Source organism: Etheostoma cragini, chromosome 3 (genome assembly GCF_013103735.1).
Source record: "Etheostoma cragini isolate CJK2018 chromosome 3, CSU_Ecrag_1.0, whole genome shotgun sequence".
In the NCBI taxonomy this organism is placed as follows: Eukaryota; Metazoa; Chordata; class Actinopteri; order Perciformes; family Percidae; genus Etheostoma; species Etheostoma cragini.
Window position 1 is genome coordinate 15,864,261 of NC_048409.1, and position 27,756 is coordinate 15,892,016.

The window sequence follows — 27,756 nt, forward strand, 5'->3', positions numbered from 1 at the left end:
AGCTGGACGCTAGGGCGGGAAATAAAATCTTCACGACTGCGCATGCGCGAAGGGATAAACCCAATAGCGTAGCCCTTACAGGGCGAAGCCTATACGAAATATAACTGCTTTTACAGGATGAGAGTACTCGTACCTTTCAAGAGAATTAAACCTAAATGTGTGTTTAAAATCAATGGAGAGCCACTTTTATGATCTCACTCTCTCCCTCTAGCTGGATGGTGATGGTGATATGGAACACAGAGAAATAGATGAAGATGATATTCCTTCCCTCCTTAGTGACATTGTGTCACGTGGTGAGGGGCATGTTGGTGATGTTTACTCCCACAACGACTTGGGCATGCTCAGCTCCTCCAAGGCTCCGACGTCCACTACCAACCGAGACGTGCCACTGGCTGGTGGCCTGATGGGGATTCCAGCCCAAGCTCTGGGTGGACTTAATAATCATGAAAACATGGGAGCAGGGTTTCGTGTTGCTGTTGAGAAACAGAGATTGGAGCTGGAAAAACAGCGCCTGGCAGTGGAAACTGAACGTCTGGCAGTGGAGAAAGAGCGGCTGGGGGTGGAGAAGGAGCGACTTCGTCAAATGGAGGTAGAGAGGGAACAGCTGCAGCTAGAGAGAGAGAGGTTACAGGTGGAGAGAGAGAGGCTGAGGCTTCTGCTCCTCAGCCAATCAGAGCGCATGGACTCCTCATTTGACCTGCCGCCGCAACAAGGCCATCCTTCATTCTCCACATCTTCTTTATCCTCCACTCATGTTGGACAGAGGGAGAGAGAGAAAGAGAGTAAAGGCTGGATGCCAATGGTGGATCTGGAGACCGAAAGGCTAAAACTAGAGAAGGAGAGACTGCAACTGGAAAAAGAGAGGCTGCAGTTTTTCAAATTTGAGGCAGGCAGACTGCAGATTGAGAGAGAACGCCTCCAAGTGGAGAAAGAGAGAATGCAGCTGCATCAAGGCCACTGAAGACTGATAAGAGAAAGAGGAAAAGATGCATACATATATTTTTCACCAGCATCAGGGGACCTTTAATATTGAAAACAATCCAGAATGTGTGGGTTTGCATCAGCCGTTACTCCCCTTTCATCTTCTTTCAACAGGAAGCTGTTTGGGACTTGTAAATTATTATTAGTGACTGGAATGTGGTCACTGAGATGGAGGTTGAGCATATTTATGACCACCATGATAAAGCAGTGCCTTATGATGTCTTGATAAGGGTGACAAGACAGAAAAGGAGCCGTCATGATAAAATCATTGGCATATGCAGCTGGTTGGCCCTAAACATATTTCATTTATACAAGGTTCAGTACCTTATTCAAATACACAATGCTCAAAATGTGCAGTTTAAAACATCAGATGCTGGGATATTTATAGAACACATGCATACTGGACATTATCATTTATAATGGTAGATATGTAAGGATGGAATTGTCATGTCTTACTCTGCATTTATGCACCCAACCAGTGCCAACTTATCTACTGCATGTGTGCTTGTCGGTGTAAATTTGCTTTTAACATTAAAAAAAGAATGCACACAATTACTTGTACAGAGACATTTTTATACTATTTATGTTTTACAGTCAAGTGCTTGTGTTAAAATATTGTTTCTTATAACTTTCTCCATTCGTCTATTTTAATTTGTCATAGCATGAAAAGCAAAGGTATTACTAATACCATTAAAATGGTCTGTTCTATTTACATGTCCCAGTGAACAATGGCAGTGTGACATTGAGCAAGCATGTCAATTCAGTCAATCAATAATTTAAATATTTATACCTGTGTGTGTCCTAGTGTGACATGTCAGAATGTTCCATCAGGTCTACTAAGATTTGGTGTTTTCTCCATTAAGATGTGTGGACTTGGAAAAGACCTTGAACATTTGTGATGAGCAGCTACTGGAAGTTGGGGTATGCATGCTAGAAGATGAAAGTAAAATATTCCTTTAATGGCTATTTGCTTGTATATGCTATGTATATGATCTAGTGTGTTATGTTATATAGTGTTACTGGCTGCTAAAATCTGCAACTGTTTACTAAAGGTTATGTCATCCAACACATCAAACCATGCCTTTTGATAATGTTGTAAACAATCACCTCTTTTTAATGTTTGTCCTGAGTTACCACTAATTTATCAATTTGTCCAACAGCCCTATATTATTATTTCCTTATATTATAACTATATGTATGATATATACTTGTATGCTATTTAACTGTTTTTTAATAATTTCTTACTCAGTCCGTACTTCCCTGTTGATACATTTTTTAAATAAAGCTTGTTGAAAAAAGAAATATGACCTCCAGACAAACTTTGCAATGATCAAAGTTGAATCAAATCTGTTACACGTCCAATCCCCAAAGTACTGCTTTTGACAAGAAGCCTCTATGGTCTGTCTTGTGTCTTTATGTCCTTAGCATTGCCTATGAAGAGTAACGACATAAGAGAATGAGAAGTAATTAGAAGAAAAAACATTTGTCTTCTTTGTATTTATGCTCCTCAGGAAGCCCATCAGGGGTTCTCTGGCTCAATGCAGGGTAATAAGAAGAGAAGTGTTAAAAATCACTTTGAGAGCATAATACTGCTACACAAACCCTTCATCTCTAAAGAGTCAACTTTTGAGCATGTCAAGACTGATGCAACCCAGTCACAGACGTGCCTTTTTTTTGCATTTCACATTTAAATTGTTTTTCTGTGTCATAGTGGCATGAAAGCTTTTTACTGTAAGACGGGAGCCACAAACTTTTAACAGAGCCAATCAAGCTGCTCAAGCTGACAGTGAAACATTTTTAAACTATAAAATCACCTGGGGTCCTACAGATCCATATGTGCGTGCACACACACACACACACAGACAGACACACACAGACGCGCGCCAAATAGGCAAGGGCTAAAAGTGGCCAGATTGAATCACAAAGATTATTTTTCTGGTTAGGGTTATTCTGTTGATTCTGTTGTCTGCCCATGAGATGAAAGCTATATATAAAAGGCCCTTCTTTAGCTGTGTCTGGATTTGAAATTAGTGTGAAAATCCACTGTATTTGTTATAAAAGCACTGGAGGGGTGTAGTAACTCAAACAACTGCTGTGGGGACTGTCTGAGACATGGCAGCTAAGGCCAGAGGTGGAAAATCTACAATATTTCCTTTCTGATACTGTGCCTGTTTTTATATTTTAAGTCTACATTTATTTGGGCCTATTACAATAATGCAGTCAAATTAGAATAATCAAATCAGACTTAAAAAAATTACAGTTCAGAGCTTTAGGCCTTCAGCTAACGTGAAAAAAAGATTCTTAGCAGAGAAGAACAAGTTGTGAAGAATATAGTTTACTAAAACTAAATTAAACATGAATTAAAGTCAGATTTGTTGTTCATTCAGTCAGAAAATGATATTCATATTAATCCAAATCTTGTCTGCAGACTACAAATTCTGTATACTAAGCAAGTAAGTAAGTAAGTAGTAGGTGTGCACAGTATAGTAAACATACATCTGAACAGTGGATATGGTCATGATGAGAGGAGCTGTGAAAAATCAGGGTTTGACAGGGGGAGGGTGGATAAAGAGAACGAGCCGAGGAATATAGAGTGAGAACAGAGGAAAAATGAGGCTTGGCTGAACTGTTTGGGGGATAATGCAGAGTTGAGAGAGGGAAAGACACATTAGAAAGAGGAGATGAAATGAGCCAATGAAAATGAAAAGGTAAAAAGGCTGCTGTTGCTCTGCAGTGACAAAAATTAAAGGCATATTGGAGGTGAGGGTGTGCATTTGCACGTAAGGGTGCAAGGTTAAAAGGCTGCCGGAACCACCTCAAAATTGTTATTTTGCTTCATCTTCGGGGTAAATGGGAAATGCTTGTCAGTAATAACCCAGCATGGTATGTGTGTGTATGTGTGTCTCCTTGTGTGAAAGAGATTGGGAATAATGGAAAAGGCTTGTCAGTGATGGCTCTGCATCAGGAGTGTTAGGTCCCCATGGATTGGAAAAGGAGCCTAAATGACAAAATCGCAGCAGGGAATTTAACCCCGTAACAGCTGCTGGTCTACAAACAGCAGAGCCTGTGTGCAGTGGGAAGCTTCACAAACACACAGAGCAGATACTCATTAAAAACTCAGGTGAGTCTTACAATTTCAGCTGTTCTTGAGAACATATCAAAGCCGCTGAGTAATTGATTGGAGTTCTAGCTGTGATTCAAAGGTAAATCCTCCCCCACAGCTGAGACCCTGATTGGCACAAATACAATGAACATGTTCAGCTGGACTTAATCATTGTCGGTCCACATGAAAATATATAAACAGCTTAGAAAACAGTGAATTGTTATTATTCTGTTGTAAATGAGGCCCACATGCTGGTTGCAGTAGCTACAGTACAGGGACAGAAACGATGGATAAATAACCACGCAGAGAGAGCAGGTTCAGCATTGTTGTTTTACTAGAAAAAGAAACCAAATGGAAAGACAAGAAACAAAGGAAGAAATAAACGATGTTAAAGAGTGTTGACAGCTCAACAGTCTGGTTTTTGCTGTCTATGCATGGAACTTTATGTGCTGATAAAGAGGAAATAAACACATAAGTATCATGTGCAGTTTAACTGCCTGGTGTGTCTGTTGAAGCTAGATCTGTGTCAACTGTCTCTTCACAAATGAATCCACTGTAGAAACCCACTATTTTCATTATTTCTCTCCTCCTGGATTGCCGCACTACTGCTGCACTGATCCCCTGGGTTAAGAGAAGGTGACTGGAAACGGTCTACCTTATTCTTGTTAGACATGAAGCAAGTTGTTGTTTGAGATATTTGAGGTTATTCAGATTTTATTTACTATGTATGCTTTTGTGTTTTGAGTTTGACTTCAATACATTTGATGCAGGACTGATGCGTTGTGAGATACGTGTGTGAGTTTAACAAAGACGTTGCAGTTTTTTGTGTGAAATGTTAGAGGTTAAAAAGTATGCAATATTCAGAACAAAGAGCCAGAAGAAACTCAGATTGTAAATTGGTGTTTCTAGTTTTCAATTCATCTCTATTCCATTATTTTTTGATGCGTCAGGGTAGATAATAGAGTAATTTGTCATTGCTAAGATGCACTTTGTACAGAGAGTTCTGTCTCACAGTGGGACAAGAGGGGGGAGGAAAGCAGAAAGAGGGGACGGAAAAGACAAAACAAGAGAAGGAGCAAGGAAGATTTGAGAGATGGGAGGTAGAACACATGACAAACAACACTAAAATTAAAAACAACACCATTGCAGACAAGGACGAATAGGAGAGGTGAACAGGGCAGAAAACAATTCCATCCCCACATACAGTATCACTGTATTATCACACAATCTCTAAGAATCACCACCATGCTGAGCTGTAATAAAGTACAACAAAATAAGTCAAACTGCACTGGTGTGAATCCATAAAAATATATTTCTATATTTTCCTAATTGTTCCTCAGATATTATTGTGATGTATAATAGTTCTCCTCAAGGCTGTCAGTAAGTGAATGTGCCAAAGAATGCTGCCACACAGTATCTTACAGATTTTAAACATTTGATTAATTGCTCTTGTCAAGTATGTTGGATTCAAACATGTCCCTAAAAAGTGCAAACCCTGCTTAGTTTGAACTTGTGTTGGATTTCAATTTGTAGCTGACTAACATCTGGTGAGAAGACAAATAACAAAAAGCACTGAGGCGATATGAAATGCAACACAAATGCTACACTTTCCAAATGTCAGACAGCATTGTTTCCCTACAGTACGGTAATCACTGTGGCCCATCCTCTCTGGAGGGCTGCCTAAATGTCTCCTCATTATATCGGCTCCAGTGCTGAATACTGGCATCCACATGCTGTTTCGAGGGGCCTTTGCCGCCCAACAACAGACTATATTTTGGGTAAAAACACTGGTGAAACAGACAGACAGGCGAAAATGAAATGGTTTGAACCTCTCACGGTGCTGAAGTGATCATTTCGAGCTGATCCTCTGAATGCAACAATGTGTGTGCGTGCATTTCTACGTGTGTGTCCGTGTGAGGGCCGGATGAACATTCAGTGTTGAGCAGGACACACGAAGACTGTGGTTTATTAATTTTCTCAAGTTATCAAAAAAACAGCCATATAACAGAATGTATGCCATGGCCTCTGACAATCTGTGATCAATGTTTTCTATAGCTCTCTATAGACCTATAGATATATATTTATTTGTATTATATATATAATATGTAGATTTATAAAAAATGATCTTAATTACAAGTAATGGCATTTTCTTTAATATTCATTATTGCAATGAATTGTTATCTAAGATGATTAAAAAAAGACAGGTGAGTTCTGTTTTGCTACGCAGTTATTTACAACAGTTTTAAAAAGCAAGCTTTCTGATATGGTACCTTTCTCCTACCACTGGAAAAGACTGAGGATCTCAAATGACAACCAAACTGCCTGTTAAAAGTCATTACTTTAAAAGCAATTGAAAAGTGTACCTATAGTTTAAGTCAAATGAAGCGCAAACAGCATAGAGCAGTGGTTCTCAACCTTATTAAGCCCGTTGAAACAAATGGTTTATAGTCAGACAACTGTGGGAAAACATGCAAAGAATCTTGAATTTTGATTTGCTTTTTTATTGCCCTGCTCTATGGATTCATAATACAAGAAGACATGTAGGCAGAGTTAGTTTCCACAATTTAAAGGTTGGATCCCAAAAATTTAAAAACTATTTTTGTTCCTTTATCCTCCATCAGTTATTCTTCTTTAAAGCCCAGGCATTCAGGTTGAGAAGCACTTATGTCAGGTAGCCATTTGAGATCTGCCCATGTGTTTAATTTTTTATTTCCATCACTGACCATACAGTTTAAACCGTGCCTTTGCCCGTCAGCAAAAAGTATTCAATTTGCTATTTCTACTGTCATGATGATGCTGTTGATGAATTACTTTGTTAAATACTACTGTTTATTTTTTCTTTACAAACCCCTGTGAATTATGTGGCAGAGATCAGCCACTCTGTGTTTCGAGGTTACTTCTGTTCTATATTGGCTGGTTATCTCGTTGGTTTTGGGGCGAGAAATCATTCCATACGCGTAAAAAGAAAGCATTTTCATTCAGTTTGAACTTTCCATGGCAAAGTAGCGGGTTTGCACAGTCCGAACGTTCAAGCTTACAGTTTTCTGGTCTTCTAAGGGTGATAATACCTGGCAGACTCTCAGGAAAGTTGAGACGACGATGACCATGATGATGATGATGATGAAAACAATGTTTGTAGTCTTAGTAAGGCGTTGTCAAGGGGTGCCGCTCATTGGCCAACACTGTCCAACGAAGATAGAGCAGGAACAAAGTTTTGCTGTCTTTTATGTTGTTTTTTTACTTCAGCTGTGATCATCGTCTTTATCACTATCATCATCATGATCAGTTTGCGGTCATGTTCACAGCTCATAGTTCATTTCATGTAAGCCTGTGCTGGCTTTCCTGCCGGTTTGTTGATATCACGATGGTATCCTCCGAAAAAACAATAAAATGAATGCTGCAGGCAGGTGTGAAAGTCGTAGTTGTCCTTTGTATTTTTACTCCACTGTTCACTTCACAGTTGAATTTCACTTATCTCTTGTAAAATAAGTCAATGGCAGCAGGAAAGTGTGATGATGATGCGCAGTGTGAGTTTGTGTATTCAAGTGTGTAAAGATGTGAGTATTTGTATTTGAGTATCTGTAATTATGTGCATGTTATGTGTGTGTTTGTGTCTTTATGTGTGTCATGAGTTAAAATGATAGTGTGTCATTGCATGTGGGATGTGTGTGTCCTTGTCAAAGTCTGTATGCTTGTGTGTCATTAAGGCACGGCAGGTGTTTTTGGTTTTCAGGGCAGTCCGGAGGAGACCACTGCAAGCCCGGGGTGTCGGAGGGAGACGTGGCCAGCATGCACAGCTTTGGGGCAGTCTGGCGTCAGGACGCGGCCATTCTCCCCCATACTTCCTGTGATGGATAGACGGGCCTTGTTCCGCATGGCTTCAGAAAAAGACAGCTATATGAGGAGAGGTCGAGGGGAGGATGGAGAAGAAGGGTGGAGATGGCAGAGGGGAGATTTAGTTGTAAAAATAATCATGTAATTTGCGTAAAAAACTGAAGAAAAAAAAAACTAGCGTAAAGACACAGAAATTCTGAAAAAAAAAACACATGCACAAAGAACGCTTCCGCATGCTTGTGCCTGTACACCCATTGAACACACGAGTATGCTAACAGTTAGAAAGGTCTGAGGGTGCAAGCACACACAGTCAAAAAAATCCTGTGGAAGGTTTTTTGTTTGCATTCCAGTCTATTTATTTTGTTATAAGGCTCACATTATAAGCAAACTTGCGCTGAAATAGTTACTCAAATAATAAATTAGTCATTGTCAAATAAATCAACAACAATGTTTATAATTTGATGATCTTTTTAAATTTTTCAACAGTTGGTGTTTTTTTAATTGCAAATGTTATGACTTGCTGCTTCTATCTATATTGGTAGAGCAAATCCTGTGTTCTGCAAGGTAAAATAACTCTTCGAGAAGTCTGGTGGCTTTGAAGAGAGCAAAGTCAAGCGGTGAAAATATTCCTAATGTAGCGTGCACTTAAATTTATATTGTTTTTTAAGGTAGTCCTTTTTAGGTGGCTAAAATGTGCTGCAGCCCTATCCACAGCAGAACATCGCTGTGTCGGAACTCCTGTCAGCTTCTCCAAACTGCGGGCGTGCCAACTGCCATTTACTATACTGACTATGATAGATTTATCTATCCTTTTAAGAAATAAGTAACTAACTTAATGGAGAGTTACTGAAGAACTTTAAAGTAATAGTTAATCTAATAACAATATAAATTGTATTTAATGCCCACCTCCCTCGGCTCTCTGTGGTCCCAGAAAAAGGGGTTCTATTGAATAGTGTTAACCCAAAAAATTAAAGCATAACAGTGCATCACACTTTGATAGAGGTTGAAAGAAAGATGGCAGAAAAGGTTATAAAATGTCCAAAAACCTTTTTGTGTAGCAATATCTAACATATTATATCCATTTGTAGGCTCAACAAAACACTTTGCGCGAAGGAACTTGTTGTTGATAATTAATGAGCCCAGCAATGGATACAACGTACTTAAATTATGCTGCACAGAAATTTTCAGATGTTATGACCTTTTTTGGTGTCTTTTTTTTCGGCCTGAAGTCTGTTAACATTGATACGCTTTCATTTTTTTGGGTGGCTACCCTCTCTTTAAAACTATTCTACAAAAACAAAAAAAACATATTCTGGGACTATGGAGAGCCTAGGGAGTTGAGTGCTATATACTATAAATATTGTTTTTGTGTTTAAGTTTTGTTTTTCAGAACAGACAAGCTCACCACAAGCTGCTTTAAAATATTCTCAATACACTTCTTTGTTGTTCTACACCCCCCCCCCCCTTAAACAAACTGAACAACAGGTAGAAATGTCTGAGTTCATGTGTGATTGCACCCCGATCTAAACATTCAGATCTTACTATAAACACAGTGCAAATGCTACAGTAACAGTTTTGCTAAAGGCAAACGTAAATGTAAATGCAGGCAACAATTAACAAACGTACATAATAGACAAGAGGATTTGGGTTTTAGACATCTGCATTTCATGGGTGACCATGCATTTCTGGGGTTCTGGGTTTAACAAATTGAGAAATTCAGGTGAGGATTTGAAAAGATTTGGAAGGTGAGGACTGGAAACACAAAAGGAAAACATGAAGGAGTGATTTTTCTTTCAAGGTTTCAGATTTATAGAGAGGGAGTGACTGACTATACTGCTCAGAGTAGAGCGACACTTCAAAGCCAGGCTACTCTGTGATGTTTCACGGGCATATCTCCGACAGCCAAAAAGATTTATTTTACGATTAAACATGCATTTTCTGAGAACTTGTAATGGGTTAAATTGGTGTTGCCTTTGCTGTGATTGTAACACTTAAAATGTCTTTGCTTTAGGTGAATTATCTCTGAAAAGATTCCTCAAGAAAACATGGTTTAGTTTTGTCTTTGATTTCCGTAACACAGCAATTTGATGTTCTGCTCATAAACTAAAGGCATTTATAAAGTATCTAGTCTTGTGAAAGTCACTTTTGGACACATGAATTAGAGGACAATATGTGAAAATAGGCATTTAGATGCACTTATTTTCCTCTACAGTACTGTTTACTCTGCAATAAACAGCCAACTGTGTTTGGTGATAAGTTGCCAGGAACAGAGAAAAAAGGTTTGCCTTACTCCTTTTTTAATGAGTGATGTCATGATGATGTACAGCTCAATTAAAAGACTACTCTAGGTCTAAAGGAACAGATAAGAAAATGTTCCAGGAACCTATGTGAAGTGTGCAGATACTATGTGTACTGTAAACTATGTGTAGATGCTCAGTATGCGGTAAATCTTATACTTCATTTGAAGTTGCCATGGTTTTCTTTCGACAGATAATAGCCAGCATTTAGTGTATCATATTCAGCTGTGTTTTTTCCTCCTGTGTATTGATCCTGTTTGAGGTGATTATCAAATATGACCTTAGAATGCTTCTAAAAGGTTTGTTAAGCAGATCATCATTTGAGGTCCAGTGATTCCTTTCAGTTCAGTTCATCAATAAATACAGTGTAAGTCGTGTTACACCATCACCAAGTAGCCGTTCTTTATGAAGTGTTTGCTTCACCACTTATTCCTCTGCATTAACACTAAGCAACTGGGCTGTTTGGAGGTTGTCAGGGCTGGAATATTTCAGAGTGCCTGTTTGGACCGTATACGACAGGGGTGCACAACTCCAGTTTATGGACAACTAATTAAAGGTGCAGGTTAGGAAATAATGCCGGCTAAAGGTCATGCATTAAATATTTGTACCATGGTTTACTATTACTAAATTAGATTCCGATGTATACACTAAATATTTTGTATAAACCAATAAATAATCCAGCTATTTCATTTGTTCCTTTAATAACTTCCTTGTATATACATGTTACATGAGAAGGGGATGTCTGAAACTTTGCTCAAGCTGTCAAAAGTGCAGTCTCGCCCTCATTAACTTTGAATTGGCTCAGTGTTAATTGGCTTTAAAGGGCTCTTAACAAGCGAGATGTGTCATGTACACTGATCACACTGAACACTACATCTGTCTTTCTGACATTGCAGTGGTGCTATTAGTCTAGTTAAGAAAATTATGGTGGACATCCATTGAAATAAAAACAACTTAAATAGTGTTTTTTTTATTCCGGAGAAAACACTTAGGTGTCCACACATTAGCTTATTAATTTGAAGCTAGAGGTGGTCACCGATTTTAAGGAGGAACATCCCAGTAACAAACCTTTGCTCTCAGGGTAAGTATCAATGTAGACGATTGCTACAACCTTGAAATAGATTATCCATCATGAAAAATCAAAGATTAGAGAAAAACAACACATACGTTTTTAATGTTAGTATTAATAAAACTTGAACTTTTATAAAGTATGCTAATCATTATTAGAAGTTTATATGTACCGTATTAGCACTATAATTATTATTCAATTAATTGATTAGCCCATAGACAGTAAAGTGAGAAACTATGTTGGTAATTGGTTAATTGTTCAAATCATTCATTTAAGCAAGAAAGCCAAACACAACTGTCTTTCAACCTATGCATAGTGCAATCAGTATCTTTGGACTTTTGACAGTTGGACAAAAAAGCATTAATTAGTTTATAAAAATGAATGGTAGATTAATCGATAAAGAAAAGAATTGGTAGTTGCAGCCCTATACAGTATTTAATACAATGCTAGCCCCTGAAAATGGAGTTGTGCATCCCTAGTCATCAGTATTTTGTTAATGATTAGCTAAAATTACAATGCAGGTGCCTAGTCAAGTCATGAGCCAGGAGCATCATCATCATCATCATCATCATCTGCAGCCAAAGACGATGGAACCAAATCTGTAGTCACACAAATCTAACCCCAATCTAGCTGGGGTGAAATGCTAAACAATGAAAAAAATCAATTAAAAAAACAAAAATCTAAGAAAACTTTAGGCCAATAAAGAAAGAAACAGCCAAAACAAGCTTTCAGTAAACATGAAAAGCTACATTGGTTCCACAATGCTTGACCACATCCTCACCACCAAATGAAGAACAACACTGTTGCATTGAGCCGCTGCGTCAGCCTCCACATCGACAATACAATAATCTACAGCACCACCACCATGATCAACACCACCATTTCCCCACCTATATGGGAGCCTCTAAATCCTACCCCTATATCTTGACCCCCTCGGAGCCGTACACGTTGTACCCCTCCCTATAAGTGGCTAGATTCTGGGTGCTGGGGGAGGGGCTGGGGCAGTGGGGGGGGCTAAGGTCCACCTTCATGCGCTTGGCTTCGGCCCGTGACTTGTAGCAGAACTCGACCAGGGCCACCAGCATGGCCAGGCCCAGGCCACCCACAAGGATGTAAAAGACCCCCGCCACGTTGGACAGGCTCAATGCCTGGGACGACTTGTCCTGAAGAGAGGGAGTAGGATGAGGTTTGGGGAAGGATGCGGGATGAAGGAAAGGAAGAGGTGAAGGAGGAAGATACGGGGTGGAGTTTTAAAGGACAAGGGGTCGATGAAAAAGTGAAAAAAGAAGGCAAAAAAATTTCAAAAATTATAAACAAAAGTGGAGGAAAGGAGCAGAGTATAGGAGGAGGATGACGTTTAGGTAGGTGTGTGAAAAACAGCAGAATAACGGGTGTAAGCAGGAGAGGAAAAGTGAAGGAGTATAAGGGAGTGAGAGAGGTGACAGTATGTAAAAAGAGGTGGGAAAAAGCAGACAGACAATGGGTACAGTGGGTTAGACACAGAAATGGAGATTGTCTTAGAAAAAAACGTTAATATGCTATGCTACAGCAATTACATTTGTTATCACTCAATTATAAATTATCATACATTTACATTCTACCTCTACAACTACAATACTACTATCACAACAGCTACTACATACTACACATCTGTTACAGTCATTACAACTAGAACATTCTAGATTTCTACAACTGTAACACAGTAACATGATATCAAAGCAGCTTGAATCAACATTCATTTAAATCAAAACGAGCAGGCTTTAATCTGAGCGGTGATGACATTTCACTGCAGTTTTAATGAAATGGTAAAGCTCCAGTAGTCTAAACATTTACAGTGGAGCAGCTCCTATGCTCTATGTCGGAAACATCTTCATAAGAACTTGTTTTACTTTGTAACAAACAGTAACAAATACGTAACTGGGAGATAAAGGGTATATATTAGTTGAAGCACTTTAACAGCAAATGCTAATAAAAAATATGGCAACGCTTTATCTCACAGGTCCATAATTCTCTACTAATTTTGTCAGAAATGTCCTAAGACTAACTACATGGTTTGGTTCTAATTAAAGGCAAATGGAATTCTGCAGTTAGTTTTAATTGGGTCACTAGCGTTGAGCTTATGCAGTTGCTGATTTCCAGAGGAAAGAACTGCTCCACTTAAACCCATGTAAGTCTAAGTTCAGTCTTGATTTATTATTGCAAACTATGTTCTCAACACATGTAAAATAAATTGATAATAAAATTGAATACTTGTCTGTTGACAAAATTCGAATGAAAGTTCAACTGACCTACTGTGCACTGACAGGTTTATAAATGATTCATTTGCATTAGCCTTCATATCTAAATGCAAGTGTACAAATTGAACATTTCCCTTTATTTAACCTATAATTAGCACCAAATCCACAAAACTATATATGAATATATGCACCTGTAAAATGAAGCGTTACCATGCGTAACTCCAAAATAATAATAAAAAAAATAAAAAATACATAGCATTGTCCTGATTAAATTTTAGTAGTGTCATTTGGAGTTTCAGGTTACCAAAAATGGGCTTGCGTATGACATCAAAACAAAAGCATGAAAGTGAGAATTGGCTGATGATAATTTTCTTAATTTTCTAATGCTAACTGTAATGAAGATGGGATTGCCACAGATTGCTACAGAAACTGAACAAGAATGTAAATTAATCTGATGCGTCTTTAAGTAAATGTGGTCCAGCATCAAAAAGGAAAAAACTGTTGTAGAATCACTAAATGGACAGTTTAGGCTACTGTGGAGCACATTAAAGATGTGTTTCAGGCTAATTGAGCATATTGACTATTGCTAAAACAGTAGTTGCAGTAATCTGAAGCGTATTCAGGATGAGAATTTCAGGCTAGCGTTCTGAGGGGCCGCAGCAGCGTGAGACTGACCTTACTTCCAGAGTCCTTGGGTCCACACTCTCCCTTGTCATACCACCATTTGTTTTTCAGTTTGTCTAAGACGCCTGCTTCGCTCAGTTTCAAAACTGCAAGGTTTACCGGGGTTCTTCGCGTGTAAAAATAACATAAATAACATCATAGGTCATGTTATTTTATGTTATTAGGATATTTCACATATGCATTGCACAGCTCAGTTACATAGAAAAGTACTTTACATCAAGTGACCTAGCATGGATCCCACTGAGTACATGTGTGTATGCTCGTTGAGGAGGGGCTGGGGGGAGCGAGGAGCTAAGGCGAGCAACAGACATATGAGTGGGACCCACCTTTGTCACTTCAGGTAACACACCCATGCTGCCCCAGCTGATCCTCCAAAGAGCCAGAGGCAAATATTATTAAACCAGGACTACTGTCATCGGGCTAGCACTGTGTTACCTCTGGGAGAGAAAGCTACAGTGAGACAGGTTTAAATGTGTAGCTAAGGATATCATAAACTCTAGACTACGAAGGCCAGAGGAAACTCCTCTCTGATCTTTTTTCAGATTGCAGATTTTTTCTGATATTTTCACTGCGAGGCGACTTTCAGGTCAGTCAGACTGTCTGTCAGTTGTTTGGTCCTCTACTTTGATACAGAATAAAATATCTTGACAATTTTGGGTTGGATTGGCATGAAATCTTCCAAAGACAGTCCTGGTCTGCAGAGGGCAAATCCTGACTTTGGTAATCATCTGATATTTTACATATAGGCTGTGACTCTAATATTGTTTAAAGCTTACATTTAGCTAGAGGAAATTGATTTACCTCTCACTTTAAGGAATTGCTATATTTTCTAAACAAGACGTGTACACATGATTCTAAAATACTTTGAACAAGTACATGAATCAAATAAAAAATACTCTCGTGAGACATACAGAATATTATGGCGCTCCTAAGTAATCATTTCAGGACCTAAAAGCAACAAAAGAGTTGTTTACATGTTTCAATCTTTAACACAATAGAAAAACTGAATTAAAAATAAGATTCTAAATAAAATTGTTAAAATAAAGAAAACTTGATCCTGTAATTGCGTTCTTCCGCTATCAATTATTCACCCTCCCCTCTGCTTAAAATCAATCTGAGCTACAACTACACTTGGGCCCTGTTATTCATTTTTTATTTAATTCTTCATTTAACGTTTTAACCCCTGTTTTATCTGCCATATACTCAGACAACAATTTCTCAGTTGAAGGAGTGATAAGGTTCCGTTTGCTTTCCCTTTAGTCTCGCTTTGCCAGGTTTTCCTCACCAGCGCTGCAGAGGGTTTGGCTAGTCCACACTGAATTCCAAGATGGGAGAAAAACCTGCTCTGGTTAATTGGCATTTTTTAAAAACCAATCCAAATCGTCTTGCGTTGTGGTAAGCGCCGGACAGAGCAACAGTACTTCTGCAAAATAGCCTTGGAACTGAACATGTTTTGGCTGAACGTGTGTGTTCAAAATTTTTTTTAGTCTTGTTAGAGATAACTCAGATTGGAAAGATAGTCTAGGTAGCTGTCTGGATTACCCCACAGAGATCTGAGGAGCATTTTACTATCGACCTTGGAAATCGACGCAGAGTTTTAAATTACAACACAAAGAAAGCGAAAGGTAACAGATATCCGGCGGAATTTCTGGCGACACCGGAGCAATCCCGGAAGTGGAACGTCATAGACTTGTCCCGTTGTCTTTCTTGCAATTTGACTCTCACTGAAGTGTCTCCTTCTCTCCCCAGAACTGCCACTAGGGGGCGAATAGTTCTGTCTTGACAGTAATTGCTCTCTTCATCTATCCACCTTCACACTCAGACATTTCAAGGGAGGCAGGGGCATTACAGGATCAGTGCTAAACACATTTAAAAATAGTTATTATCATGACATGTGCTTGAATTAGCTTGGCAAACACTCACCTGCAAAGGGGACATATTTCCCTGCATGATGTTGAAAATGGCCAATTACGTTTTTCCCTGATGATTTAACATGTCAACAAATAATATTGGTTCTCTTTTGGGTCAGCCAATGGTTTTCTTTTAAAAATGCCTCTCTGTATAAATAAGCTCAAGTGTTGTACCTTTGTCACTGGATCTTAACCTCTCATACTTAAAGGCACACAACACTGACAGTAGATACATCACTGTGCTCATTTTTAAAGCTGCAGGGTTTCCCAGGAGATTTTATGTTGTCACGTTTGCCCCCCCCCCCGCTTGACTCTTCGCCAGGGCAGATGCATGTGTTACACTCCCGAGACGGGGCCGCTGCAAGCTGCTTAGCCTTGAGCGGCCCCTGTCCCCCTAGTGGTGGGGTGGTCAGACCGAGTGGGCTAACCTTGGAATCCCCTCCCCCGCTGCCACATTCTCCTTTGTCATACCACCACTTGTTTTTCAATTTGTCCAACAGGCCTTGCTCGTTGAGCTTTAGCACGGCCAGGTTGACCGCATTTCTTTAAATAAAAAAGGAGGGACAGATAAAATAGTTTGGTCAGAGCAGAGGATGGAGGGACAGACTGACAAGATGGACGTGGATCACAGTGAGGAGGAAGAAAGGGACGGAAAATAGGAAAAGAGGGATCAGAGGGTTTGAAGGGACAATGGTGGGTTAGTGGGGAAGATGCACCCCAGAAAACGCTCTCTCTTACTCTGTCTCTTTGTTTCTCCTTAGATACTTTGCAAAAATGTATTACTATTACTTCTTATGTGTTTACATAAAAAAGGTTTTCTTTAACTGCATCTATCTTCTGTTGCTACTGGGCACATGTTGCTCCGCATTGAGTGTCAAATTGTTGCTATAAAGGGTGTTAACCAGGTCTCTGCAGCCTGGTGATGGTGCTATTGTCCCCTTTTGATGTCCTCCTGCCTTCCTGCTACTCTGTGCTGTATGTTTGTGTGTGTGTGTGTGTGTGTGTGTGTGTGTGTGTGTGCGTCTAAATATCAGGCACTCACACTGTGTGTGCACCAAGATCTTTGTATGAGGCATGTTCGTAAGAGAAACTTTTCTCTTTGCTTAGCAATTCTAGTATTTTAGTAAATTATTAAAATGAATTTACTGGTATTGGAACCCCACTTGGAACAGTTAAAGCATTTATCTTTGTTTTTAAAAACAGTTATGAACATTGCCATGGAGTGAAGTTGAAAGCAATGATAAAAAAAGATTGTTAAGGTTGTTGCATTGTGGCTTGCTTCAACATTGAGGGTGAGCCTCTAAACAAAAAGGAAGCCTTTCTATTCATGATGCCCACGTTTAATCAGTTTTCTTTTAGTTGTTTTTTTTAACAACTTGTGTCAACGTGTTGTGTGCTATTTAGCACACAACACAGCATTTTACACTCAGAATACTTCAAAGAATCCATGATATCAACTTAATTACCATGTAACAATAACACAACTTTATAAAGAAAATGGATTACATCTCTTGAGAATATTTTTCAAATATCTCCAAGTTGATTATTTTGGTACTGAACTCAAGTGAAGTGTAACCGGTGACTGTCTGTAACATAAAATGCATTCAATCTAAACAACTCTGTTAAAATGTAGTCTCTTATAGTATATACTGTAGAATATTATCTAATACTAAGCTTAAAATAGTAAATAAAAATAAACGCTTTTTTTAAGACAGACAATTCACCAGTGGGTTTAGAGGATTTTCCTGAATTGTCACCATTGTTTCTCGATGGCCTCAAAAGATGGTCTGTTTCCTTACTACAAGAGGAGTGTCTGCAAGAAGAGTGAGCTGAATGATTTTGTCAACCTATTCCTTTCATGCTTTAATGCATTCATTTTGTGCCGTCTCTATCGCATTGGTACATCTCTCCTTTATACCTATACAAGACTTTCCTGTTGGTCTATGCTGCTAACAGCCTCTGCTCACTGCTCTTTTGTTTGTGATATGCTGTAATCAGCAGGGAAAATCTCTACAAAAAGGTCGCTGCCTGCTTGTTTTTTAGTCTGCCCCTTTGTCTGCACAACTGGCTATCTGGAGGTCTCAGAGTTGGTTGTTAGATGCAAGATTCTGGCTTGTGACTGAAAGGTTGTCAGTTCAGGAAACATTATGAAAGTAAGAGTAAAAAGACAAGCTCTATAGGTTTCGCTCTTAGAGTAAAGATAGTAAAGAGATTTAGAGAGAGACAGTGTTCTCTGAGGTGATCTAAACGACAAGCAATGACCAATCTCTTCAAAGTAAGAGGGATGGATGAAAACAGTTCAAACATTTTGACAATTTGTCAGTCAGGATAATAACAATCACATATCAATAATCATATCAAGAGCACCTATACTTCAGAAAGCATGCATTCCTGACATTCATTTCAATCATCAGGGTATTCACTCTCCTAATTAACATCATAAAGGTCAAATAAGCACTGTGATTAGTGCACCGAGAGGAGAGGCAGGCTCATCTGACGTGCACACTTTCATTCCACATGTGTGCACCTGGTAGATCGGGTTTCCGCTGATTGAGAGAAGCCAGAGACAACGGTGGATAGTCCCAGAAATGTGTTCTTGATGGGGGCTTAAAAAAGGGACCTATCCACCCACTGTCTGTCACTTTTCCCTCATAAACGAAAAAACCTTTGTGTACTGCACATAACAAGGGATAAACTACAGTGGGACTTCTTTGCGCCACACACACAGGGGAAAGTTATAGTGCAGGATGTAAGGCTGATGTGCTGTTTGTGTTTTGCCATTCATAAGGCAAAAATGAAATGCTGACAGAGAGAGAAGGAGGAAGAGAACAGAGTGCAAGTGGTCCAGCGTTGCTGAATTTAGTCAATTATTCTCCCCTTAGCAGGCATTTGTGACATGGTGAGACAAAGCCTCACTATACTGCTGTCACAGTCCCCTGCAAATAAATGATTTGCATTGACAATATACTTGAGTGAAAACTACTGGGATGATTACTGTAAACTCAAGTTAATAAGCCAGATAAACAAGTGTCTGCTGAGGGAAAATCAAAACAAACTGACCAACTTTAGGACTTAAACTCACTCACTTTCTCATTAATTTCCTCCAGCTTATTCTGTCTTTATTAATGTTTACACACCCATGTGCATTCTTTAACATAAATTACTGATTACTCTTTGGTCTGGATTTAATTAGGTGATTTCCAATTACATTAATGTTATTTTTTGAAGTAAGTTTGTGTAGAATTAAAAGGCTATTTTAATTTTCTTTCAGACCCAGTATTTTCGGTGTGTGATCCTGTATTATGTTTAATTTCTAGTCCCCCACTGGCCAGGCCCCTCTACTTTGCTGTTTCTCACTTTTTGTCTCCTGTTCCTCTATGAATTCCCCCTTGTGGCTCTGGATGAAGCGGCAGCAGTCTGAGGTTCTGCCTCTCCTACCGGTCATATTCATTTAATACATCTCTCCTACAATAATATTTGTAACAATTATGGTCAGCATCACCATCATGACGATCTTAGAGGATGAGAGGAACAAAGAGACGGGACAACAGACAAATGTACAACGTTACCTGCAAGGTGGCCCTGCGGAAAAACAGTGGTTAAAAAATGAAAAAAAGAGGGGATGTGAGCATAAAGGAACAGAAAAATGACAGTGACAGAGGACACAGAAATGGAGCAAAGAAGCCCTAAATTAACAGAGAGGTGGCAGAGAAGATTGAGAAAAAGTACGGACAGACAGAAAAAAATGAAAATTAAAGAATAAAGCATCTAAGACGTGATGAAACATAATTTGAATAGTCAACATACTTATCTATATCGCTGCTGCTGGGTGAAAACCTATAACTGTGCTTTCGGAGTTTACGACAATACATACATTGTACTGGTGCCATAATCTTTCCAGTTAATTTAGTACTTGTGAAAAACAATCAATATACAAATACCAGTCAAGTGTAACTCAATTTGTAAATTTGTGTGGGTGATTTTCACCTGACAGCAGTGACAGGTTAATCTATAGGTGTAGTATAAAAGGCACAGCAGGGTAGGTGGAATATTGCAGCAATAGGACAGTATCAGCTTTGTTACTGTCTCCTATTGTTACCCTATTCCACCCACCTTAACTGTGAGCCTTTTGGTGTAGCAATCCCATATCCTTTGGAGTCCAGGTTCCCCCCGACTTTCATGGTGTCACAAGGCTTGCGCTGCTCCGTGTATTCATTCATGGTGGACTCCAAGAGGAAAGCGTACTTCCCCTTGGACTTGCGGACCCTCGCCACGCCCTCCGCTGTGGTTTTGGTGAAGACAGTCGGTTCGGCAGACTTCATGTAAGACCACATCTTCTCGTATACGGCTATTTTGGACCTCTGGGGTGGAGGAGGGGGAAGAAGAGGAGAGAGCAGATGTAAAATGAATGGGCATCATCTTGCTAAAATCCAAGTCCAGGGTATTTTCGCAGATGATTTTTTTTTTATAGTCCAGTAAGGAGAAGACTACCAAGGGAAGAGTGACCATGTAGGCCAGACAGCTTACAAATAATTTCATTTGAGGAAAAGAGAGATTGAGAGAAAGGCAGCCACGCCTAGACTACCTACGTCTTTGACAGGTGTAGATAAGGAAAAACAGGGTGGATGGGTAAGGTCTCACAAGCAAAGAACATAGAGTAACATTTTGCACTTTGTGCAATTTGACTGAACCTTAGTAGCAGTTTGCATTCAAGTGAACCTGTAAAACAAGATTCAGGCAATTTGACAAAACTGTCAGCACAGTTCACTGAAGGTAAAACTAGGTATTGCCTGTGTATCCAAGTAGCTTATTCACATGATCTCCACTCTAGTGAAAACACTATAAATACAAATCAGTGGCCACTCTGTTGCACTGGGCGTCATGTTCCTTCATTACCAAGAACGTGGCTACTGTAGTTTATTTTGAATCAATAGCATAATGTGTATTATTCCGCCACTGTCAATATTCACCTACAAATAAACTATACCCCTTATTAAATTGTTTGCTACAAACTACCCACCCGACATGTTTGCAAAACTTTACAAACGTGAGCTCTTTAAAAGGATTTGCGTCTTCAATAGAAACAAATGTGATTGGATCTGAGAGCCACAGACAGGGTCGGGAAACTCAAATGTACAGCGAAACAAATTACCGGCTTTTTGTAGGAAGTGTTGAGCCTAAGAAACAGCGCCAGCCTTATCATTTAAGTATGCTGTGTTATTGTTATCACATCCTTGCTCTGTGTCTCCTTCTGGGTGTCCATTCACACCTCATTGAAGCCTGATGAAGTGTGAGCCGCTCCTCAAACCACAGATTTGATTAGTTAAATCAACATAACGTGCTGACTGAGACAAATAGGATGAATCTGAGATATAAAGTGCTAAGGTCATGAAAACAATGTTACTCATTACATTAACACAATGACACTCAATGCTGTTCATGAGTGCTTATTCCATAAGGTTACAATAGAAACAACAGTACTGTACAGAGATTGGACAACAAAGTATATTACTATATTGTATGATTTTACTGTATTTCATTTATTACTCCAGTTTCTTATTATGTATGATGAGGCTGATATGACCACACATATAGTCCTTGAATAAAATTACACTGCTGATTGAGGGCTGTGTCTTCCATCTTTCATTTTTATCCTCTGGCACATAATGACATTTAAAACGACATTTAAAATGTAACACTACATCTCCCTTGACAAGTCACGCATCAGTCTTACTTTAAATGAGTTTATGACTTGAATAGTGGCATATTCAGTGACTAATCCGGTTGTGCAGTAATGAATTCGGAAATCTGTTCTAACAGAAGATATTTTCAGAGGGCATATCTGCCTGCTGTGATGCAATTGATTGTATTATACTGTGTATATACCATGCATATGAATGTGTGTGTGTGTGTGCAGTTCTGTGCACCAGCCTATACAGTATGTGTATGAATGAATGTATTGTGTTCTCATGTGTGTGAGCAAACAGTGTGTACTCAAAAGTGAAAATAACAAGCAGAGGAGTCAAACTGTCACCCTCCACAAACATCCTGCTTCTTTCTACTCTTTCTCTCCTGGTGATTAAGTGTTATTCTGTCACTCTGCAAGCGACAAGCCACAGCCTCAGCCACCGAAATCAGCGCCCGGGGGATTGTGTGGGGACGCGTGTGAGTTTGTCACTAGTGCGTGACGGACAACTATCCCATAATAATGTCACTCACATCTATGATGACCAGCAGGCCCCTCTTTACTCCATTCTACCCCCTGTCTCTCCATTCTCTCTCTTTTTATGTCTCACTCTGTCTACTATTGTAGATTTTAAAAAAAAAACTTCTCATCATCAACTTCTTTACACCTTGAGCCTTTGTCATCCCTTCATCATCCTCATTCCTCAAGTTTAATCCATTCATCCATCTATTACTTATCTCTAACATTTTCTATCCACCGCTTTCTCCATCTGGCCGCAGCTAAATATGTATGCGCTTGTATGTGTGTTGCTTTTGTCTGTATGTACTTGTATCTGCCTGAGTGTGTCTGTCTGTTTGTATGTGTGCGTGCACATGTGTGTGTGTGTGTGTGTGTGTGTGTGTGTGTGTGTGTGTGTGTGTGTGTGTGTGTGTGTGTGTGTGTTGAGAGTGTGAGGCTGAGAGAGGGAGAGACAGTGATGATGGCTGTGCACGTATAAAGCAGCATCTGGCCTTGGAGGGATGGATGTGTGACAATGCGGTGTGACTCTTTCCAGATTCTTTTACAATGAGTGAGGCTGAAGGAGGAAATGTATGCTGCAAGTCACCTTCAGGCCCTTTTGAACATACATTAAACACACAAACACACACACACAAACACACACTTGCTCTGCAAAAGAAGAGCAACACAAACACTCACATGCACACACTGTGCATACAATATGTGGCTGTATATGCATACATACCAAACATGCTTTACGTCCCCATAAAAATATACACACACATTCAGATAATTAATGGTGGTGGCGAATCCCCCTCAGCTGTGGGAGAGCAAATTGCTTTTTCACCCTTCACAGATTTCAGCCTGCTCGTTATGTTGATTATGCCAGATCAGCTCACAGAAGCACAAACTGTCTGCTACAACCTACCCCTCCACCACATCCCCAAAAGACACACATACTAGTGCACACATCTTTACAAAGCATAACTGTAAATTGGTATACACACACACAAAATGCATGAGCACATAACCAATTCAGAATTTTCCTCCAGAACATGACTTCATGACAGCGCAAATTTGTTATTGTACATGTGGTGACTCTGGTGTTTTGCCCATGTCTGGAGATAAAAAGCTGTCTTCATCAGCATCGTGTGCTTGTGTGCATCTATGTATGTGTTGATGAGTAGTTATGTATATTTGGAATCCACATAGATTAATAGGTCAATGGATGAAGCCACAGCTGGTCTATCACTTCCCTCCGCTATCATTTCCTGCTTACTGTTTTACTGAAACAGCTAACTGTAGAATATTATGTCCACCGAGACCTCCTCTACCTAACTTCTTTTTACTGTTTATTATTATGATTATGATTATTATACTTATCATTGCTTTATTTGACAGGGTAGAGAAGTTATTCAATTCGTTCAACATTGTTCCATTGTAATCATGTTTGAATGTTTCTAAACTTTTCTAGTTTTAGAAACAAATTAGCTGGAAAGTGAAAGCCAGGCCTTTCAGCGTAGCTTTATTTCCGAGAATGTAAGCCACTCCTAATTTAAGATCAGGAGAAAGTCATCCGTTCATTCCTCTCCTCCCACCGGGACTATTGTAAATCAGTTTACACTGTTATTAGTCACTTATCCTTGTCCCGCCTACAGTCAGAGACAAATTCTGCTGCTTTGCGTTTGTCTGGCTTCAATAAGTGAGAAAACACCTCCCTTACATTTGCTTCCTCTCACTGCTTCCAAATTTTTTCACAAGTAACTTTTAGATTGTGTTGTTTGTCTTTATTGTAAAATGTGATGACTTTTGTAAAGTATAGTAGAATGGTGTTCTTTACCACTGAGGAACACATGGGCGGGATCCATCACATTCATATAACAGCTTTTTAGAAGAGAATAAAGCACACAACAAATGTAATACAATAGTATGTTTACATTCAGTGTTTGTAAGTACTGCTTGGGTTTTTAATACCAGCATTAAATGCAAGATCAGCATGTCATCTGAGACTTTCTGGCTTTTCAGCTCATTAGCAAATCAACTGAATTAAACCTCTTAAAGCATTCAAATAAATGAGCAGAGTGTGTGGAGTCCATACCCTGAAGAACTCCTTAGTAGAGCCTGAGTCCAGTGTCCCGTAGGCTATCTCAGTCTGTTTGGCCAAGTCCTCTGCACTCTCTATGGGGGAGACCATCCTCTCCACAGTGAGGAAAGCAGCCAGGTTGGCTGTGTAAGAGGAGATGATGATAAGAGTGAAGAACCACCACACACCTCCAACAATCCGTCCGGACAGAGACCTGGAGAGAAGACAGACGGAGGCGAGGTAGAGAGACACAAACGAAAGAGGGGAGTAAGCAGTAAGAGGTGGAAAGATGCAGAAGGTTAGAAAGGAGGAGGGCAAGTTTGGGGAGATAAAGGAAAGATTTGTACATGAGAAATTAGGGGGATGAGTAGGAGGATGATGAAGAAAAAGATTAAGTTAAAGGAATGGAAAAAATAGAGAGAAAAAACAGAGAAGGAAACATAATTAAGCTTAGTTTCTCAGTCAGAGATTTACAACACAACCCACTGTCGTTTTACAAAGCATTTTCTGACACTAATGTGTGCATAGCATTACTGCCAAATGTCTTTCAACCCTCGAACCAAATCAGCACTGACAATAACAGAAGCTCCATGAAACACATTTTAATCTAGGTGCTCCTCCATCTCTCTCATCGTCATTCTCTCTTTTCTCTTTCTCCATGTTTACTCTGTTTATCTACCAGTTGTGAGCTCAAGCATCAAAGTAAGTGGCAATTCATTTTGTTTGCACAAACTTGTTTACACTGAGTAGAGCAAAAGAGAGTAGGTGAGAGTGAGCACATTAGAGAAAAGGAAAGAAAGATAGGAGAAGGTAGCAAAATGTTACGCCATCACATTAACAGAAAATAAAATGGAACATGTTTTGTAGCATTTCACTTTCAGGTCTTGCCTCATCTATGCTAAAAAGTTTAGCTCAAAGGAACATTCACTGTCAATATGAATCCTTCCCTATTGTTTACAGTCAGTAAGTCCAAATGTGTCTCTTTAAATCACCTTCAGTCATGCAAAAGTGTGTGAGCTCATTTCCAGATGACAGTGATTAAACATTTTCTCAAATAGTTAAATTGACTGTTTTCATTTAGGGCTACTTTATCTTGTATTTTGCTCAAAATATGTAATTTAATGCTATGACAGATAACAGTAATGTAACAAAACAAAAGAAAACATTGAGCTGAAAGATGCCACAACACTAGATTATCATTTTATATTATTATTTATTTACTTGATTATAGCCTCTTTGACACAATTTGGGTGACATTTGTATCCCCTTACACACGATCATAAAATAAGGCCCAACATTTCTCAGACAGGTTGCTGTTAGGTGGTGATACCACTCTGACGTCAAAGCAGTGATATACGAGTTCCGGTTTTAAGGAGTGCATGCTGAAGTGAGAAAAGAGGAGTGAGAGAGCTGAGAGGTGCATCGACGCCTGACTGGGCATTAATTGTCACCTTTTGGAGCAACTCAGCATTCTGCTCCTGTTCGAAAGCCAGCACACCTCTTAATCCTCATACAGACACGCACAAATATAAATTGATAGCATGTGTCCTTGAGGCATTGATCTGTTTACCTGAATTAATGAACCTGGTGTACACTGTGATGGATTATTCTGACAAAGAGCTCTTAGGTTTTGTTTTATACTTATTAGGAGAAAAAAATAAATTCAACCAGGTCAGACATCATGATGGAAAGATTAATATAGTTTTGCACTGAAAATAATGACAATAGACAAGATGGGTTCAGGAACATGGATTTGAATTTAGAAACTCGTTTTAAAGGGTTCTATATGGTCTCCTGCAGAGGCCAACAGTGGCATGCAATCTGATTGGTTGCTTGGTAAACTAACTGTGACAGCATTTTAATCTGACCTGATGGAGTGACTGTGTGATTTGAGCACACATTTGAGCAGGGGGGATGGGGGGGGTTGAGAGGTCCAAGAGCAGTGCACTTCTTCACTGTGCATCATTATGCTCAGTATGTTAACAATGATGTCATTACCAAAATGTGGCTTCTATCTCGTAAACCCTGTGCAGCTTGAGGACAGGGACATTCATTTATTTGTGTATATTGTCATTTTTAGTGACTTTAACACATAAAGAATCCATCTAAATTAATCTGAAATCCCATTTAGCCACCCCTTATTGTAGTTTATTAGTATTAGGTGGGATAAAGGTCTTTGGGGAAATGTTGCTTTATTGTCTCAGCTGGTGCCAATTAAAAAATAAGGCCCACACCAGCATCTAACTGGACTCAAGTGACATTTACAGGTACAGTGCATTTACAAGCGGTTTAATGGGTTACAGCTGAACAGCTAATAACTGTACATAACTAGCCTGTGAACCAACATTAATGTTTCCTTTTTTAAATGAGGGTTGTTAGTATACTTACTACCTAAAACATATGTGTTATGATGAGGGAATTTTGGTTCCAGGAAGAAGCCCACACAAATACAGCTAGAATGTACACACTATTTTTTTAAGCTTTTGGACTGATGCCGAAGGAGGACAGACTCTGTAGTGGCAAAGCACATTCCAAACAGCCAACTGTTCAGCTGTGAAAATCAACTTATTTAATGTCCCTGATTTTGAGGTGGCAGAGAAAAGTTCGATTTTGTACTGAATCTTGGCGGCAACCACACATTAAAAAATATATATATATATATAAAACGCAAACACATAAACAAAACCCAAATAAAATCCCCCCCCCCCCACACACACACACACACACACACACACACAAATAACAAGTGGTTATTATAACCCAAACCACATTATTCAGACCTGTTAAACTGTTTTTTGTAAATTTAAAAAATCAGACTCCTGCTAACACCTTTGAATAATCATAATTCCTTAGTGCAGCTAAAAACACATCTTTTAGGTTGTTCATCAACACTAAAGTGCTTATTTAGCTGTATGGTTTTATTTGTTTGACAGATTTAAATCTTAGGTCCATAGATTTGCCTCTAGCAGGTGAACGTATGCAGCGCATTTTTGACAGCGTCTTTCTTTCTTGTCTAGTTCAGGTAAAGGTTTTAGAGCAAAAACTGATGCTTATTAAATAAATTGTAGTGCAAACAATCATATTAGAGTAACCACATAGTATAATTAGATGAGGGTGTATTGTACTTGGCTGATTGAAGAAAGGACATCTAAAATGGCTCTGTATCTCAGAATGCAGAGACATACACATAATAGACAACCACCCTACAGAGGGAAGAAAAACAGATTGGTTGAGTACAACATGATGTACAGCTTGTCTCTTTCTAAATGTATTGTACTTGATTTATTTGTACGTGTGTGTGTGTGTGTGTGTGTGTGTGTGTGTTCATATATGCACATAAACTGTATTTAGTTCCTTTTCCTGTTTAGTGCATG

General features: G+C 39.2%; 2 protein-coding genes across 6 annotated transcripts in view; one reads left to right on the plus strand and one right to left on the minus strand.

Moving 5' to 3' along the window:
* Nucleotides 1-6,306, plus strand: part of msantd4 (Myb/SANT-like DNA-binding domain containing 4 with coiled-coils) — a 7,653-nt gene extending 1,347 nt beyond the window's left edge. Inside the window, exons 3-5 of the mRNA XM_034864049.1 lie at nucleotides 212-1,954; nucleotides 4,397-4,399; nucleotides 6,294-6,306. Of these exons, the coding sequence (XP_034719940.1) occupies nucleotides 212-961 (750 nt within the window). The 3' untranslated portion in view covers nucleotides 962-1,954; nucleotides 4,397-4,399; nucleotides 6,294-6,306. The remainder of the gene's footprint in view (nucleotides 1-211; nucleotides 1,955-4,396; nucleotides 4,400-6,293) is intronic.
* Nucleotides 1-27,756, minus strand: part of gria4a (glutamate receptor, ionotropic, AMPA 4a) — a 120,919-nt gene that overhangs the window by 11,602 nt on the left and 81,561 nt on the right. The window contains exons 14-18 of one of the 5 annotated variants that reach the window (XR_004655519.1): nucleotides 24,398-24,596; nucleotides 20,229-20,476; nucleotides 16,544-16,658; nucleotides 12,310-12,447; nucleotides 7,755-7,978 (exon numbers count right to left, since the gene is read on the minus strand). Coding sequence is in view for 4 of the 5 variants with exons in the window: in XM_034864018.1 (XP_034719909.1) it covers nucleotides 7,814-7,978; nucleotides 12,310-12,447; nucleotides 14,197-14,311; nucleotides 20,229-20,476; nucleotides 24,398-24,596 (865 nt within the window). In the remaining variant the exon portion in view is untranslated. Of the gene's footprint in view, nucleotides 1-4,400; nucleotides 7,979-12,199; nucleotides 12,448-14,196; nucleotides 14,312-16,543; nucleotides 16,659-20,228; nucleotides 20,477-24,397; nucleotides 24,597-27,756 lie in introns of those variants that run through there. The other 4 variants (XM_034864035.1, XM_034864028.1, XM_034864018.1 and 1 more) reach the window with 4 other exon arrangements.